At 39.5% G+C, this 16,911-nt stretch overlaps 1 protein-coding gene and 1 long non-coding RNA gene across 2 annotated transcripts in view; both read left to right on the plus strand.

The window, feature by feature from the left end:
- LOC148153591 (uncharacterized) overlaps positions 1 to 2,471 on the plus strand; it is a 9,060-nt gene extending 6,589 nt beyond the window's left edge. The window contains exon 3 of the long non-coding RNA XR_015766369.1: positions 2,332 to 2,471. This is a non-coding gene — a long non-coding RNA (uncharacterized LOC148153591). The remainder of the gene's footprint in view (positions 1 to 2,331) is intronic.
- A 1,451-nt stretch (positions 2,472 to 3,922) lies between these two features.
- On the plus strand, positions 3,923 to 15,576 carry LOC106903760 (cerebellar degeneration-related protein 2-like). Its single transcript, XM_014967745.2, has 6 exons — positions 3,923 to 4,680; positions 9,180 to 9,292; positions 10,570 to 10,718; positions 11,009 to 11,173; positions 11,253 to 11,460; positions 11,714 to 15,576. The coding sequence occupies exons 1-6, from the start codon at positions 4,602 to 4,604 to the stop codon at positions 12,488 to 12,490; spliced, it is 1,491 nt and encodes a 496-aa protein (XP_014823231.2). The 5' UTR covers positions 3,923 to 4,601; the 3' UTR covers positions 12,491 to 15,576.
- The last annotated feature ends 1,335 nt before the right edge of the window (positions 15,577 to 16,911 follow it).

Below are 16,911 nucleotides of genomic sequence, written 5' to 3' on the forward strand. Positions count from 1 at the left end.
ATCATATAAAATATTAAAATACATAATGTAATGTGACAAAACGTGAAAAGTTTAACAAAAGTCTTAATGCAACTATGTCGGAGGCAGGACGTTGTTAGCTACAGTAAATTGTATGCGGGGGGGGGGGGGAACAATGAAACTTTTTTTTCTTCCTGCTGCTTTGCTGTTGTTTATTTTGTAAAAATGTCAGCTCCGGCCTGTTTTGACGAAAAATGGCTCAGAGTCTCTGATGAGAATCAGTTGAGTGGGTGTGTGGAACATTATTCAAACATTCCTGCCTAAATTGATTCATTCACAAATAGCCATTACTCATTTCCCATGGCGTTGTTACTGGAACAAAGCGAAGGAAGCGAGCTAACGTCGAATAGTTTTGAAAAGCGAGAGATTATGCTTGGAAATGCGATTACAGAATACAGCAAAGGCACAAATGGAGCAACATGTTTTGTTTCCACTTCAAAAACTAGAACGACCCTCAAGTGGCTGAAGTATTCCAGAGGCTGGGTTCATCAGGATGTTTGCTTCAATCCAGAACTGTTAGGTAATCAGTAGTGGGAAAAAAACAACAACAAAAAAGCATCAATCTCAAAATCTTTAGGAGTTTCGCAGATAAAACACAAACCACCAAAGCGCCTAAACTCATCTCTGATCCGCTGAGCTCAGTGTCAAGAATGATTGATAATCCATACCTGATGGAGTCACATGGACCAAAGATCACTTTGCGAAACCTTTGGCAAACACAGGAGAGCAGAGTTAAACTCACAAACAACAACTTACTTTGTATAGAGGTGTCACCTTCTGAGGATTTGGAGGTAACTGAGATGAATTCAGACACAATATAATCAATAAAAGCTGAATTTTATTGATTATATTCATTTATAACTAAATGAATCAATGAGCCTTTATTCAAACTTAGTGATGCTGTGAGCTGAAATGCTTTAAGTCAGATTCATTCATTTTCTATGATGAAGATTCTCACTTTGCTGTTTTTACAAGTCAACCACAGATTAGCTTTGTTTTGGTACATTTACAGCATTACAATTAAGGAGGCAAAATATAACACTATTTTAAGAAGCAATAATTTAACAAAAAAAAAAAAGGAACAGGCTGAACCCAAATGAAAAATGTAAAATGTGAGACACAGCGTTCACATATTGTTGCAATAAGAATATGCAGAACGAAAACTGGAGTCAAAAACAAGAGCCGCATGGAAGTAAACGCTTCCCACATATAAAGCAAGGCGGGTTTGTAAAAAAAAAAAAGACAAACTAAAGATTAGAGTCAGCAGCAGAATGGATGAAAGTGACAGCATGGGGAGGTATAACACAGAGTGAAATGCAATGTTATTTCCTCAGCACCTCCTAGCTTGATCTCCTTGGTGGGTGGAGTTCTGTTCGTGCGTGTTAAAGTTCAGTTGTTTGTAAGACAAAATATTGTTCATAAAAACCCTAAGAGGAAAATTACATAGATGCCTGTCACATTTTCAAAAGTAAAAATCTGAAAGGTGTGGCGTACATTCAACCTCCCTGAGTCAATGCTTTGTTAAAAAAAAAAAAATAAAAAAAAAATCCTGCCACTACCATTTTTATCTGTAGGAATAATCTGTTGTGTTTGACATGCGGTCTTCAAAGGACAATTGTTCACAATGGACTTTCACTTGTGGGTGTTAGAGTAAAATGGTCTGAATAAAATGCACGCCACACCTTTCAGATTTTGATTTGTGGTTGAAAAACATGAACAAATTCAAGCGCATGACAACCTCTAGAAGGCTTTTTTTCTTCTTGCCACACGTACCTCTGTTTGTGGGTCACATCTATGCAATAGGCAGGTGATGAAATAAAAACACTTTCTGATTCCACTTTAGGGATTTAAGATGGGAATCATTTCCTCTTCTAGGTAAAACGGAGCTGTGTGGGATTCTGAACAGATGGCCGTTTTAGAAACTTTTCTTTATCAGTCAAACCTCCGCTGTCTGATGTAACCGGAGGTGGTGACTGCTCATGCGACTGTGTAGCCAAGTGATTAAACCGCACATGATGATGAGTCTGTCACAGCAGCATTTGATAGAAGACATCCCCCCCCGCGCTCTGTTGGTCAACGCAACCGCGGCTGCTCTAGATGAGGCCCTCTTCGGGTACATGTGCATGAGAACACCTGTGTCAGGGTCATGCAGGTTGACGTCTGCGACAGGATAGCTTGCAAACAGCCAAAGTCCTGAAAAGAAGACAGTAAAGCGGATAAAGTAACAAATTACTCAGTTGTAAAATGGAGAAAACAGTAAATGAATCCCTTATTTACATGGTTTATACTTTTAACTTTTAATATGATTTGCAGGACACTGGAAACCACGGAGGCGCAGGATGGTACAGAAGAGGATTGGGCCACCAAAAATAATTCAATAAAATGTTGACTTTAGTCAGAATCCTAATTCTGTGTCAATGTATATCTATATTCAAATAAATAACCTAACATTATTGTGTGTGAAATATATTGTTATATGTTTTTTCCTTGTTATTGGATTTGTAAACCTGCACTTTATTCACACTGAAAGCCTGTCTAAATGTACTTGGTAGATTTGAGTTTGACGACTGTATTTGTGTAGTTGTGCATAAGCAATTCAAACATTTTTGATTCTGAGATTTTAAAAAAGGTTAAAAAAAATCTGAGATTAAAGCCAGAATTTATAATGTTGTAATTTGTATTTTATTTATTTTATTAAAACAGGTTTCTCTTGTAAATGAAATCTTGGTCAAAATTTTTTGAGGAAAAAAAGTCTGATTCTTTGGTTTTTGTTGTAGTTGTTGTTTAGTGGTCCTAATCCTCTTCCGTAGAAAAAAGATTAGCTTGTGCGGAGCTCCTGTGACTGACGCACGAATAGGCGTATTATCTCTATGAACGCACGTATTGAAATAAACAGGAAATGCAAGTTGTGTTGTTCCCAAACTGCCTGACAATCTAAATCAGGAAGTCGCCCTCTAGTGGTGTAATATGTGAACACGGTAGACCAGACCATTATCTGACAATCAATTACAGAATATTTCATATTAGAAATAATTATATGGAGGAGATATAAAGACACTTTTCCCCCTACAAGTAGATGTAAAAGTCAAAATATGGAAGCATTAAGTTCAAAACTACATATACTCACTTTTCTGCTTTTATTCAGATTAAGGAGTGGTTATAATCTTATTTGATCTAATTGTACTGCTCATTGTACGGACTCCAGGTCAGGCCAACAAACAGAAAAACAGCAACCCCCTTCGCCCCCCCCCCCCAAAAAAAAACTAACAAAAAATTGAAGAGCTCCATCTCAGACTATATAGAGTTTGGATGTTAAATTTAAGTTGGAAATAGTTGAACAAGTCTGGCTTTTTTGGAAAAGTTGGCAAGAAAGCTGCAGTGGAGTTAGCGCAGCTAGCAGCAAATTAGCATCTAGCAATGAGGAACTTGGACTACTTTCGCACTGAGGAGTGTAAATAGAAATAAATTATGCTTAGTAAAACTCCTAGCACCAGTAAAGCATAAAGGGCATCAAAATCATGTGTAATTAATCTATTGTACTGAGGTTGCCTACACTTTTAAGTGAAGGCAATTGTTTTTGCAGATGCTTGCTAGGTCCACCACATAAACAAAAATCAAACAAAATTGATCGAAATTACTTGTGCTACGTTGATGCGCAGTTAAAATATTTGCTGCACTATTGATTGTTTGAGTTCTTAAACGTGGACCCTCCGCTTGACCTTTGATGACCAATGGAAACATTCATTGATATCTTTTAAAATGATAGCAGTGCAAACAAAAACATTTTTTGACACCGATTGTGTTTAATTTGATCTTATCTCAGACACCCTCCACTGTTTTGAACAGGTTAAGCTCCAGGTGGTTCTGGACCAACCTGTTTGCATTCGGACTCCATCATTGTTCTGGGTCAAACTAATAGCAATGGTTTCATCTGCAAACTTCATTATAGCATAGATCATTTTGTTCTCCGGTTTAGATTTGGTTGCATTATATTTTATTTTTTGGTCAGATGTCAGCTTTAAATACAAAATCCGTTGTAGTAAATTAATTTTACACTAATAGGATTACGCGGACAATATTATCTCTGTCTTCGTGTCCGTTTTGCACGCTCGAGTGGAGACAAAAGCGCGGCCTGTACGAGCTGCAGGTGAAGGCATCGCGAGTGTGCAGCTGATCAGAAAACAGGGAGAAAGGAAGTGGCTGCTGTCGCAACATCCCTGCCACGTCTCTGCAGCAACAGCAGCAGCAGCTGTGTCGGCTGGCCGGGGCTCCGGGATGGGCCGGTGCTGCTGGGTTCATGTGTAGAGGGGATGCGACTGAAGGGAGCAGCAGAGAAGCGGAAGGAGAGAGGAAACACGTAAAGCCACACTCCCTCACTGAAAGAGAGAGAGGGAGGAAGAGGGAGAGCCTGCTGGGGAGCAGCTCCAGGGAGAAGACCGCTGCTCTGCTCCGAGATTCCTTTCTGCCGCCGCCTCCTCCGCCGTTGGAGGGGGTTATTGTTCCCGTCACGAGAAGAGAGGCGTTCACGGACTCATTTCTGTGGGTTTATTATTCGTTCACGGTTCGGACGGAGCGGGACACCCATGCTCAGCTCAGGGAGAATGGAGGAATTCGTCACCGAAGAAGAAGAGCCGTGGTACGACCAGCAAGACCTGGAGCAGGGTAAGACAAGACACCGACCGAACGACCTACCGACCGCAGCATCCCCTCCTTCAGCCGCTGCTTGGCACCGCCGGCCGGCATCTGAACAAAGGCTCTCTGTGGAGCTCCCCAGGCCGAGGCAGAGATGTCACTTGGAGCTTTAATGCTAACAGGGAATTCACGTTGCAGAAGCTTCTTCTTCTTTAACAACAATGCATTGACAGTATGCCAAGTAAGGAAGGGCCTTCACATGGCCAGCATCTATTCAAGTGACAGAACTACTGGGTTAAGTCAGCTGACATCTATTACTTCAAATTTTGACTCCTAACAGCTTCTTTATATTTTGGAGAACATTTATTTTGCAGCCTTATTTTAATCGAAGAGATTTATGTTTATTGGAATCAATAACATGGAGACATCCTGATAGGCAGGCCTTAAATAGTCCAAGTATAGCAGTGCAGTGAAGGATTTATTTTGAAATGCTTTATTATTATTATTATTATTATTATTAAGGACACAATAATTGTGAAGAATAAACATTTTCGAATATTTAACATAGATTGCTGGCCGGTAGCCACATTTACTGCCACCTCTTGTAAGGATAAAAGAAGTATTAAAATAATTGAATGTTTTATTCCAGTTTTCCAGTTTTGCAGTTTTATTTAAAAACTCTAATATAATTACATTTATTTAGTGGCAAGATAATTCTAAAGTTTAGAAATTATATATATATATATATATATATATATATATATATATATATATATATATATATATATATATATAATTACCAGAATCACCATTGGCATAAGTATTGTCAACCCTATTATATTACTAACTTTTTTTTTTGTTTTATAACATTTCACAGGCATCGCATCACCACTTTTGATTGGAGTATCTTCTTAAAATAATGGCTTATGTCTTTTCTTTTATTATTCTTTTAACCTAAATCATCTTTTCTACTGAAAAAGGTGATAGATTTTTTATTTTTATTTTTTTAATTTTTTCAAAAATCATGTTTGTCAAAAAAATATTTTGGTCATTATTTTAAGGCGGTGGCTATATAGTGGAGGAAAAAACCCCAACAAAACAAAAACTACAAACCACGAAGAAAAATACTTCCTGCCTTCTTCTTCTTCTTCATGGTTTTCGCCAGTAGTTAACCACGTGACTGGTGTGAGGCGAAAAAGTGTTTTCATTACAGTTGTGCGAAAAGCATCTATTTCGATACGTCTGAATAACCATCTTATCCTATAGCGCAAAACGTGTTTTTTTTCTTTTTCTTGCTTTTTTTTAAATTGGCATGTTTCCAGTAAGCGAATTTATTTCCATAATTTCAATTTACGCAATTTTATGGTGAATTCAAATGCAGCTAGTGAGAGGTTATGTGGAGAGAGGTTTTCCTTTGAGTCCTGATGTTGGAACCTAACTTGAAATCGTTCAAACCTCTTTCCACTCAAGGCCCCATCTGCTTCTTCCATCCCACGATTTTCTGTCGGCTATTTTGTTTCGATTCCATTACTTTAATCGAATTACATCAGTCTAGAAAACGTATCGTTGTACTCCAAAGCTTACCGTTCATTCAGTTTGCTGTACGCTCGGACCGACCGCGCGCTCAAATGTTTTGTCGGACCTAATTGAAGTGAATGGTGAGTCATCAAGTTCTCCACACCACTGACTTCGTTTCCTGTCTTCCTCCTCCTCTTCCTCCTCTCCGCCTCCCTGTAGTAGTGCCAGCTAATTATATTGGAGCGTTTTCTGTGGCTGGGCTGAAATGGTGCTGATGTTGGGAATTTGGCACGTGCACACACACGAGCACGCGCGAGCTCGTGCGTCGATTTTCAAACTTACTGTTACTTTCCGACACAAAAATAGATACTCGAGGATCCTTTATTTATTTACAGGAGCTTAAAAAAAAGAACCAAATGGAACTGGATAAATAAATTAAAAATAAATAATATTGGTATGAAAATTGAAACGACAAAACAAAACCCGCAGCGAAGCTGTGTCTGATGGAGCAGAGAGGATGTCGGAGTTGATGGAGCAACGCTGGGCTTCAAAGTGCTGACTGCCCGAACTCATCCCGGCTGACATTTCTAAATGCTAGTGTGTCAGTAAGGAACACCGCTTTCATTGTGTCACCTTGCCGTCAGGCAGACAGGCATCAGTGTTATTTAGACCCAAGGCTCATCAGATTTAGTTTTTTTTTCTTTTTTTTCAAGGCTAACTTTGTGTCTGCGTGGGATTAAAGCTGGGGAATAACACAATTCTTAACCAAACAATAGTGGGTTTTGCTTCTGGATCTACTTTATTTATTTATTTTTTGTTAACTGATGTGAAATATTGTGTTAAAAATCACAGAGTTTGCTCAGCAACTGTAATCTGGATGACAACTAAACTAATGAACGCTATAATAAAATTGCATTGCCTGAGGTTAATTAAGGCCTGTTGCGATAACAAACTTTGTTTTGACGATAAATTGGCCCAGAAGTTATCTCGATAAACGATAATATTGTTGTTTTGAGGTCATTTTCAAGTAATACAATTGCAAAAGCAGAATAATGCAAGAACACATTGTCAAAGGTCGATAGACTAAGTACTAATGAACATTTAACACTGGAACTGGAGGACATTTTTATACTAAATAAACAACACAATAGAAACGACGAATAAAATAAATTGTAAAATCTCTGTAAACAAAATTGTCCTTCAAAAAAAAAAAAAAAAAGGGGGAGGCTAGTGCCGACCAATGCACCAGACTGAAGACTTTTGTTTTCCTTTTTTTGGCAGAAAAGAGGCAACTGATAAATAGTACAAATGAAAATCATTATGCTTGATTCAATTTATCATGCAATAAATAAATCAATTGCATGATTTATGACAGACCTTTGTCCAAGATCTAAATCCACGGCTTCTGAGAAGGATTACGCTTTAGCTTGGCTTTCATTTGATTGTAACATTTCTTGCCCGATAAACTGCCGGTGTTGTTACTTTAGCCTGCTCTGTACAGCGTCTGCAGCAAAGGAAAATGGAAACACGAGAAGTCCTGTCTTCCACATTCCATTGAATTTCACGGGTGATATGCACCTACCGAGACAACACAGCTGTGGAAGACATCGGGATATTTACGTATAAAACCATGAACTCACTTCTACGAGTGGATCCACTGGCTGGAAACAAAAGTTGTTTTATATGGCGTATCAGGTCATAGCTGCAAGCTATGGGGAAACAGGGATTTTAGAGGTTACAGAGACAGTCTCTGCTCCTCTGAGGGAGGGTCCCAGCTCTTCATACATGGTGTAAAAACGAAAGGGTCTCCACCCTGTGTGACATCATCCTGTGTGGGTCTGTGCTGAGCGACAAAGATTGATTTGCAACGTTGTTTTTTGGCAATTGAACACACAACGACACATTTAGTATCTTTTGTTTCTTTTGTTCCAGTTGCTGGAATTGGTACCAGAAGTGAAGTTCCTAAATGTAACATCTAGTGACATTTAGTAACTTTATTCCTACTGAAAAGAAATTGATCACAGTTGAAGACTCTTTTTTTTCTTCTTCTCACAACGTCAAGTAAACGTGAAATTGTGAAACCGTTGCCGAATATTGCAATGGCGATTTTCTGAGTTGTTTTCTTCAGTTTCTTTCGTTATCTGGACAACAGTGATGCATTCTGGGCACACGATAAATGAAATAAATGTGATATATTTCGATATATTAGGCAGACTAATTACTGGAGAAGTTAGTGGGGTTTCTGCTACTCACGGTTACTAATAAACAACCCAAGTAGAAACATCCAAGTCGGAGTACTATCCGATGTTCACCACTCCTTATTAGCATCGGGAGCAGGATGTATAAAGCATGTCCTCTGGCGGCCTTTTTTTTTTTTTTTTTTTCTTCCAGAGATGCTGCAGTCCGCATCTTGCTGACGCGCGGCAATGTGGGCCACCAGGTCCGCTGAGTCAGGCCACAGCTAGAACAGAGAGCGACGATAGTGACTCATCTTACTTTGGATGTGCATTTAGCTCGGTGTGGGAGCCTGGATGGAAACGCTGCCAAAAGAACACTTTTATTTTAAACTTTCATCTTCATCATAGAGTCTCCAGCGTCTCGCTGTGCTGCATCTCAGCAGAGAGAGAAATTATTTTGGCATCGGCGCCTGACCTTCATGCATTACTCGCCGGGGAGCGGAGAGGCCTGGCTCTCTGCCTTTCTTCTATAATTGAGCCGCTTCGCTGCAGAACGAAGGCGGCGTGACGACCCGTTTGATCGTCCCGAACTCTATTATTCCCTCACCTAAAATAGAGCAATGTTCACCATTAACTCTGGCAGTGATAATATAAATTATTCTGCTATATTTAGTGTTTTACTTCCAGAATAGTCCACAATCTATCTTGCTCCGCCTTTCATTTGGTGGCATAAATATTCATCCATTCATTCATCATTCACTTTTCTTTCTTTTTTCCCCCCCAGTATTCTTTGATTCTGGCTCCCTTTATTCACCGATTCTCCTTGTTTCTCAGATCTCCACCTGGCAGCAGAGCTGGGGAAGACTTTACTGGAGAGGAACAAAGAGTTGGAGGACTCTTTACAGCAGATGTACATCACTAATGAGGAACAAGTGCAAGAGATTGAGGTACGAACCTTGAGTTTCTGTCCAAGGACTGGTCAAAAACTCAACAAATATCACATCACCCAACTCAGTCATCATGCGTGTGAAATCAACACGTCTGCCCTTCTTTTCTTTTTTGTTTTCTACTTGCGCCTAATGGCAGGAATGGGATATCAATCCAACTGGATTCAGCCCAATAAAACTGGCAAGCATATGCAAGTAAAAAAAGCTTGCACTACAATCACTGAGGAAAAAAAGTGAGGTTCCTAGAAGGAGTGGTTTGATTTTGATGCTGTTTAGTCAGCCTGTACCCCCACAGATGAAATCACAAAAGGCAGACATCCCAAAGACTAGAGGGCGTTCGCCTTGGAAAAAAATGTGGCGTTACAGCCTTAAATTTCAGTGAATTTTATTAGAATAAAACCGACACAAATTGGGCATAATTGTGATACATTTATATGATACATGATTCATTTCTTACTAATAAAAATAAATGTTGCATACATTTGTAATCTGTCCCCTTTAGTATGAAACTCCTAAGTAATATCCAGTGCAACCAGCTACCTCCACAAGTTAGCTAAGTTTAAACTCATTATAAATCCAGCTGTTTGATGAAGGAAACGTTAGAAAATCAAAGACCAAACAGCATCAGTACAAGTTTAAAGCAGGGTTTGGTTATGAATCAATATCCTAACCATGTGAAAATGTAGCATGGGATATGGGAATTTTAAGTATATATATATATATATATATATATATATATATATATATATATATATATATATATATATATATATATATATATATATATATATATATATATATATATTTTTTTTTTTTTTTTTTTAATTTATTTTGTAGATAAAACAGTTTATTCTTTTATTGCACTGATCAAATGAGACCAGAATGTTACTTTTTATCCAAACAAAAAGACAACACTGTACATCATCCAATTCGTTAAGTTGTTCAGAATAGATAGATAAAAATGCAATCCACACTTTTTAGATTTTTATTTCTAAAAAATGTTGGTCTGTCACATGAAACTGATGCAGTTTTGCCAAGAGGTATTTATGTATTAGCAAGGCTCTTTAAGTCTTAGCATCATGACCTTAGCAACAATTTTTTTTCTGCTCCCACATCACTCCTCTCACATCCTGGCTCATATGAGTGGCCATGTTGCTGGCAGTGTCTGAGTTATGTTTTTAAATGTTCAAGCTGACGTTTTAGAAATGGAAAAATGTGCCTAAATCTAATTATCGCTGTTATTTCTGTCACGTCGGCATTTGTGTCTGGCTCTCTAGTACCTGACCAAGCAGCTGGAGGTCCTTCGGGACATGAACGAGCAACACGCCAAAGTGTACGAGCAGCTGGACGGCACGGCCAGAGAACTGGAGCGCACCAACCACACGCTGGTCAGGGACAGCAAAGCCTCGCAGCAAAAGATCGAGAGGTGTGAAGGACGGAGGGCTCTCCTGACCCGGTTTAATCGTTTGGCCCTCATTCATTCCTTTTTTATTAGCGCTCAAAATGTAAAGCAGGGTTTACAGAAAACTTGCTATGCTAGGCCAGTCATCCAATTAATCCAATTAAAACAAATAGATAGTTTTGCACTTCAGTTGTTTCATCCTAATTAAAGTGTCCAATAATGATTTCATTTCAATCGTGATTAATCACGATTAATCTGATTAATCGTTTCAACCCTAAGTTCTGTGCCTCTTTTTGTTTTGTCTTCTGCTCCAGCTTAACGGGGACTATTGAGACTCTGCAGAATCAGGTGGAGTCTCTGTCGGCGCAGGTGGAGCAGCTCCGCTCGATGGAGCAGCTCCGAGTCAGGAGGGAGAAGAGGGAGCGACGCAAGACCATCCACTCGTTCCCGTGCCTGCGGGAGCTCTGCACCGCGCCCAGGTGGGCATTTTCTGTTTAATCGATAAAGATAAAGCCCAGAGGGGAAAAAAGAGTAAAACTCCAATGATTTTCCTGCTAGGTATGAGGATGAGTTTGTAGTGGGCCGGGCCGAGAGCTTCACTTTGGAGGCCAAGAGACAGCCGTGTGAGGAGGACAGTCAGCACCTGAGGGAGGCGGTGTCGGCGCTGAGAGCCGCCGTCCGGACTGAGCGGGGTCGAAGGGAGGGAGTGGAGAAAGAGTGCAACCTCCTGATCGCAGAGTTTTCTCGGCTGCAGACGCGTGTGCAGGTTAGAGAAGCAAAACGATTGCTTTTTTTTTTTTATCGAGCTGCTTTGCTCCACAAGCTAGCACATCTAGCAAGAAATGTAAACGTGTCTGACGAGAAAAAGACCAAAGAAACGTCTGCTTTTTTTTTTTTTTTTTTTTTTGCAAGATCTAAGTGGTGAGCTGATTGGGGTTTCTCTTTCTTTCTCTCTGTCTTTCTCTCTCTCTCTCTCTCTCTCTCTCTGTTTTTTTTTTGTTTGTTTTGCCTCCTGACAGGACGCTGAGAGCTGCCAGGCTCGTGTGCGGGAGCTGGAGGTGGAGCTGCAGGAGCTGCAGCAGCTCCGCCGCGCGCGGACTTTCCTCCTGAGCGGCGAGGACGACGGCGTCGGCCTGACCCAGACCGTCCTCAGCATCACCCCGGAAACCGACACGTTCCTGGAAGCGGAGGACGGCGACGCCGGCGGCGGAGGCGGCGGCGTGCGGGAGGAGGCCGAGGGTGGAGGCGGCGTCGGAGGCGAGCAGCTGCCGGAGTCCAGCCCTGTGAGGAAAAGCTGCAGCGACACGGCGCTCAACGCCATCGTGGCACGGGACGCATCCGGCCGCAGGAGAGGCAGCTACGCCCTCCACGCCAACAGCGTGAGGAAGAGGGGGATGTCCATCCTCAGGGAGGTGGACGAGCAGTACCACGCCCTGCTGGAGAAATACGAGGAGCTGCTGGGCAAGTGCAGGCGGCATGAGGAGAGCCTGTGCCACGCCGGCGTCCAGACTTCCCGTCCCGTCTCCCGCGACCCGTCCATGAAAGACTGTGCGATGGGCCCCGTCCCGGCACCTCCCCCGACACCCACCCAGTCCCCCTCCACTCCCGAAGCCATGGAGAGCATCAGCAAGCAGGTGGAGGCGGTGGATAAGCGGCTGGGGCAGAACACTCCTGAGTATAAGGCTCTTTTTAAGGAGATCTTCTCGCGCATCCAAAAGACCAAAATGGACATCAAAGCTACCAAAGCCGCCAAAACGAGCAAATCAGGAAAATCGGGCAAATCAAGTAAACACTAAAGTCGACGTCGACTGTACAGATGAGGATGTTGGTGCTCTTTGTGAACAAGGGGCTAGCCTAGTGTACACAATTTTATAGAGGGCGCTGCTACTACAACTAAAGTATTAATTTCTTCCAGAGCTAAGCTAAGCTAAGCTAACCCCAGCAAGAAATCAACCAAATCTGAAGTGCATGCCTTCCACCATAGTTAACCTTCTAGAAAATGAATTGAATCTGTTACATTTTATTCTTCTCCATTGTCTTATTTAATTGAAATTACAGGAAAAAAAAAAAGATTTGTAGGGCAATTTGACTGCCTTACTTACTCTACAATATTACAATTATAATACCACAGCTGGCAAAATGTTTCAGTTTTGCACTTTAGGTTCAGGTTTAAGTAAACTAAGGAAAATTGCCTCTTAGAGGGGTGGAAAGCAAATGTAACATTAACTCAAGCCAAATCTATTTACTACTAAACAAGCTTGACTCATATTTATGTACTTCCTGTAAGAGAGGTTGATCTTACTTACATAAGCCTATATATGGCAAAATCGTAAAGCATTTAAACCATAATTGTATTTTATTGGGATTTTATGCAACAGACCAAAACAATGTAGTTAATTATTGTGAAAATGATCCAGATTTTCTTTCTACAGTTTCTAAAGATAAAATCTGACTGCTAATCTGACATCGCTTAAGAGAATCGGCTTCAAGATTCAGATTTTTTATAGTAAATGTAACATTTCTTTTTTTTTTTGTCATATGTGTCTTTGTCTTGATCTATCCTACAAAAATCCCAATTAAATGCAGTGACATTTGAAGTGGTTGTGTGACCTAATGTGAAACAGAGTGGGGTGTGAATACTTTTGCGAGTTGGGGTGTTTCAGACCACTGTGCTGCCTGTGTTTTGGCCTGGAGGTGCTCATCATAACATGCTACGCTAATTCTGTCAGCGCTGCTAAAAAAAAAAAAATTAGCTAAGTCTAGATAAGGATGTGATTAGTCTATTTGGTCCTGAGCTTTCTGCAGGCATACCAAGTGACTACATTGACCTGAATAAAAGTGAATCCATTTTCCAAAGCGAACTGGACTTTGGGATCACTTTTGGGCCAAATCTTACCTGCCTATGTACCTGTGTCTTAACTCCTGCATATATCTTTGTGAAGTGAAGATGAGCTATTTTATGTTTTGTTTTTAAGTTCTTTGAGGGGGAGTGCCTTCATACTCTTCAGCTGCTTCATTTTGTTCCCACTTTGACATATAAAACTACATTTGAGTTAACATGAATGAAGAGACTTTTTGGCTACAATAGGCAGTTATCATGACATAGGTGTTTTATATTCCACTGTGTACATGAACTGATCCCTACTCTCTGCACCACGCTCAGGGATAGATGGCTGCAAAACATTCTCAACTCAATCAGATGCCCCGTTTGCAGTACTGAGCTCATTTTCGTAACCTTAGTAAATATTTCCAATTGCCTCTGAAATCAGAACTTTGATTCAGGTCAGAATAAGAATTCAGTTCATGAAAAACGTCCCACCTGATGTACTTCAGTTCCAGTTCCTAGCTAGAAAACAAGTTGGGCTTGCTAGTTTTTGAGCTCCATGTCCAGGATACTTACTATAATATTGATGACGATGATAATTCTTATTGGTAGGTGTTAATTGCAATATATTTATAGCGTTTTGCAAATTGAAATGCTAAAGAAATATGTACAGTACTGTATGTGCACAAAGTTAAAAGAGATCCGAACCATTAAAGCGCAGAAGGTGGTTTGTGGCTTCAATTTACTCTGTGTTTATACCTGTGGCAGCCATTTTGGATTTTCAGGTCAGTATTGGTGGGATATCTCCCACTTACCAAGTGTAAGCTTCACACAGCATTCCAGTTAATCTCGCTGAATCAGAGACAAGATGGTTTTACCTTTTGATAACGATTACAAGCTAAAGTTAACCTAGCTTGTTTTTATGTTAGCGGTAGCTAAGCGGATTCGTAAAGTTAATTTCCTACCATTCTGAGCAAAGGTGAGTTTTAACATCTGTATCACATTAATGATCACTATAATGTGGTATAATTCATTAAAACTTATGTATTGAGCTCTCTCTCTATTTTATTTTCACAGCTGACAGATTACAATGGTGTTCATCTATAACCAATCTTCCCAAATGTCTCTTCTTTGCTTCCAACATAAGCATGCTACTTCATAGGATCTTCACACAATAATAGGAATGCTAATGGAAAATGCATTTAGCTTTACTGATGTAATTTTTTTTTTGTTTTAGCTAACATTTGTTCAAGTCTTTTTAAAGGCTTCTTTCACAAGCCACAGGAAATTGAACAAAGATCAAGTTCTGACAGCATCTTATGCTGCATTTAGTTAAATTGTCTAGTCAGAAGTTGGATCTTTGAACCGAGTTTAACTGTGATCCAGTTCCAAATTGGAAAAAACGGTGAGATTGACTGGCTGGGATGCTTAGTGACCATGCTAACTGCTGTTAGCAATAGAAGCTAATAGTTATGTTCTTCACCGCATTTTGGACTTTCTGGATTTATTTGTGTTAGCTAAAGGTATAATGGGACACTTTTGGTTAAAAGAGCAAGTAAATAGTTGTTGTTTTTTTCAATTGAGAGCAGCCATGTTTGGATTTTTAAGGTCACAGTTGGTGAGACTGTTTTTTTTTTCTCCCCTTGGATAATTCTAACTTCTATGGAGCTTTGTTCTATTTTTTTACAGCTTCAAATTTATAAAATGTAATTTCTCAGAATAAATGTCACACCTAACTGAAGTACATACTTAAAACAAACATACAGTGCTTAGAAATATACAATATATATATATTTTAAATAAACTGAAAAGGCATAGGCTTGTTGAACAACACTTAAAATGTCTGTCAACATGGTGGTGCTTGGGAAAACTTGGGTTTTTATTATAAATTCTAAGTAAAGTTCTTTCACAGTCTTCAAAATTTTGGAAACGGTTAGGGTATGGGACTTTTTTTTTTTTTTTTTTACTATTTTCCAGGTCTGAAATGGCATGGGTAAAACAGTATCAAAAAATGTTTGATTTTGCAGGTATTATTTTCCCCAAAAAGAAAAATAATAATAGATTCTTTATCCAAACTGGTTGCTCTTGGCGATGACTCCATCCTGTCTCAGTGAGATATACTTCTATAAATAAAGGTAAAAAGAAAATAATGAAGTAAACAATCTGTCTTTGATTTGCCACATCACATTGACATTTCAGCGTTTTATCAACCTTCTCACTGAATATGCACGCTATTTCACTCACTGGTTTTTTGGCAAATTTGAATTCAGGTTGAACTCGGCCTTGTGTCTTTCAATTAGATCATATTAAATGCCAAGCAAAGTTATAAAAGTGCTATTTTGGGACTTTATTTCCAAGTGAAATAAAGGTACCAGTGTTTACTAATTGTTTATCTAATTTACATGTGTTATATGATATTTCTGTCTTATGGCAAATAGAAGAAGAAAAGATTTTGAAATAAATCTGGTCTCTGAAACAGAAAATCAAAAGTTGTTTCACCGGTTAAGACTATTTTAAGCCGTTTTAAGCTGAATATTTTTGTTCTCAAATGTCCAGAAAGTTATAACAGAAAAACAAATCTAGACAAAGAGTTTAGGACAATCTGTAATTGTAAAATAAAAATGTTTTGGGGAGGGGGGGAGGAACAAAAAAAAAGGAGTAATCTTGCATGAACTGGCATTACAAGGCTTTTTCTCACTGCTACAAACTCTGTCACATTACACTACTAATGTAGAACCATGTAAAATCTCAGTAAATTAGATGGAAAGTTGAATGTTGAGCCACAGTTTGCGCTTCTTTAAAGTTCCTCAATGCTACCTGCTGGCTGTGCTGTACAGTAAACTCTCGTGTTTAGTGTATAAACCGTGCATTTGAAAAGGCTCTTGAGTGTTTGGGAGGAATGCGCTGATGGTCTCTGAGATTGTGTAGAAATAGTCTAAATACTGAATATGTTTTTTACAGGAACGTGTGTAGGCACAGGCAGTTGTTGGAGTCAATGCTACAACTCACTTCCCAGTTGTTTGTGGACAATGACAAAGGTTGGTGGGGGATGGCAGATTGCATGTGACAAACACTCTACATGTAGAATCTCTGGAGATATTCTGTAGAGATTTTTTTTTTATATATAACAAAAGTATCAGAGAGGTTTTTCTTCAATTTACTCTTGACAGACACACTGTGTAGCTGATGTATAACAAGTTAAAAAGGCTTCAGACCAGGGTTCTATCTTAACACCCAGCAGTCTTACCAAACTCTTATTATGATAACCTGCAACACATTGCACCTCTTGCGCAATCTGCAATGCCTTTTTTTTCTGGTAACCTTCTATATATACACAGCTTTGTTATAATGAATGTTGTTCTAACTAACATTTTTGTGTCCATCTCCTCACCT

Source organism: Poecilia mexicana, unplaced genomic scaffold (assembly GCF_051168715.1).
Source record: "Poecilia mexicana isolate PSO_F unplaced genomic scaffold, ASM5116871v1 scaffold_19, whole genome shotgun sequence".
NCBI classification, from domain to species: Eukaryota; Metazoa; Chordata; class Actinopteri; order Cyprinodontiformes; family Poeciliidae; genus Poecilia; species Poecilia mexicana.

What these genes read in the sequence shown, in the direction of transcription:
- LOC106903760 (XM_014967745.2), top strand. Translation starts at nt 4,602, where the DNA reads ATGCTCAGCTCAGGGAGAATGGAGGAATTCGTCACCGAAGAAGAAGAG. An exon ending in TCGCAGCAAAAGATCGAGAG is followed by an intron (nt 10,719 to 11,008) that starts GTGTGAAGGACG and finishes CTTCTGCTCCAG; the next exon opens with CTTAACGGGGACTATTGAGA. An exon ending in GAGCTCTGCACCGCGCCCAG is followed by an intron (nt 11,174 to 11,252) that starts GTGGGCATTTTC and finishes TTTTCCTGCTAG; the next exon opens with GTATGAGGATGAGTTTGTAG.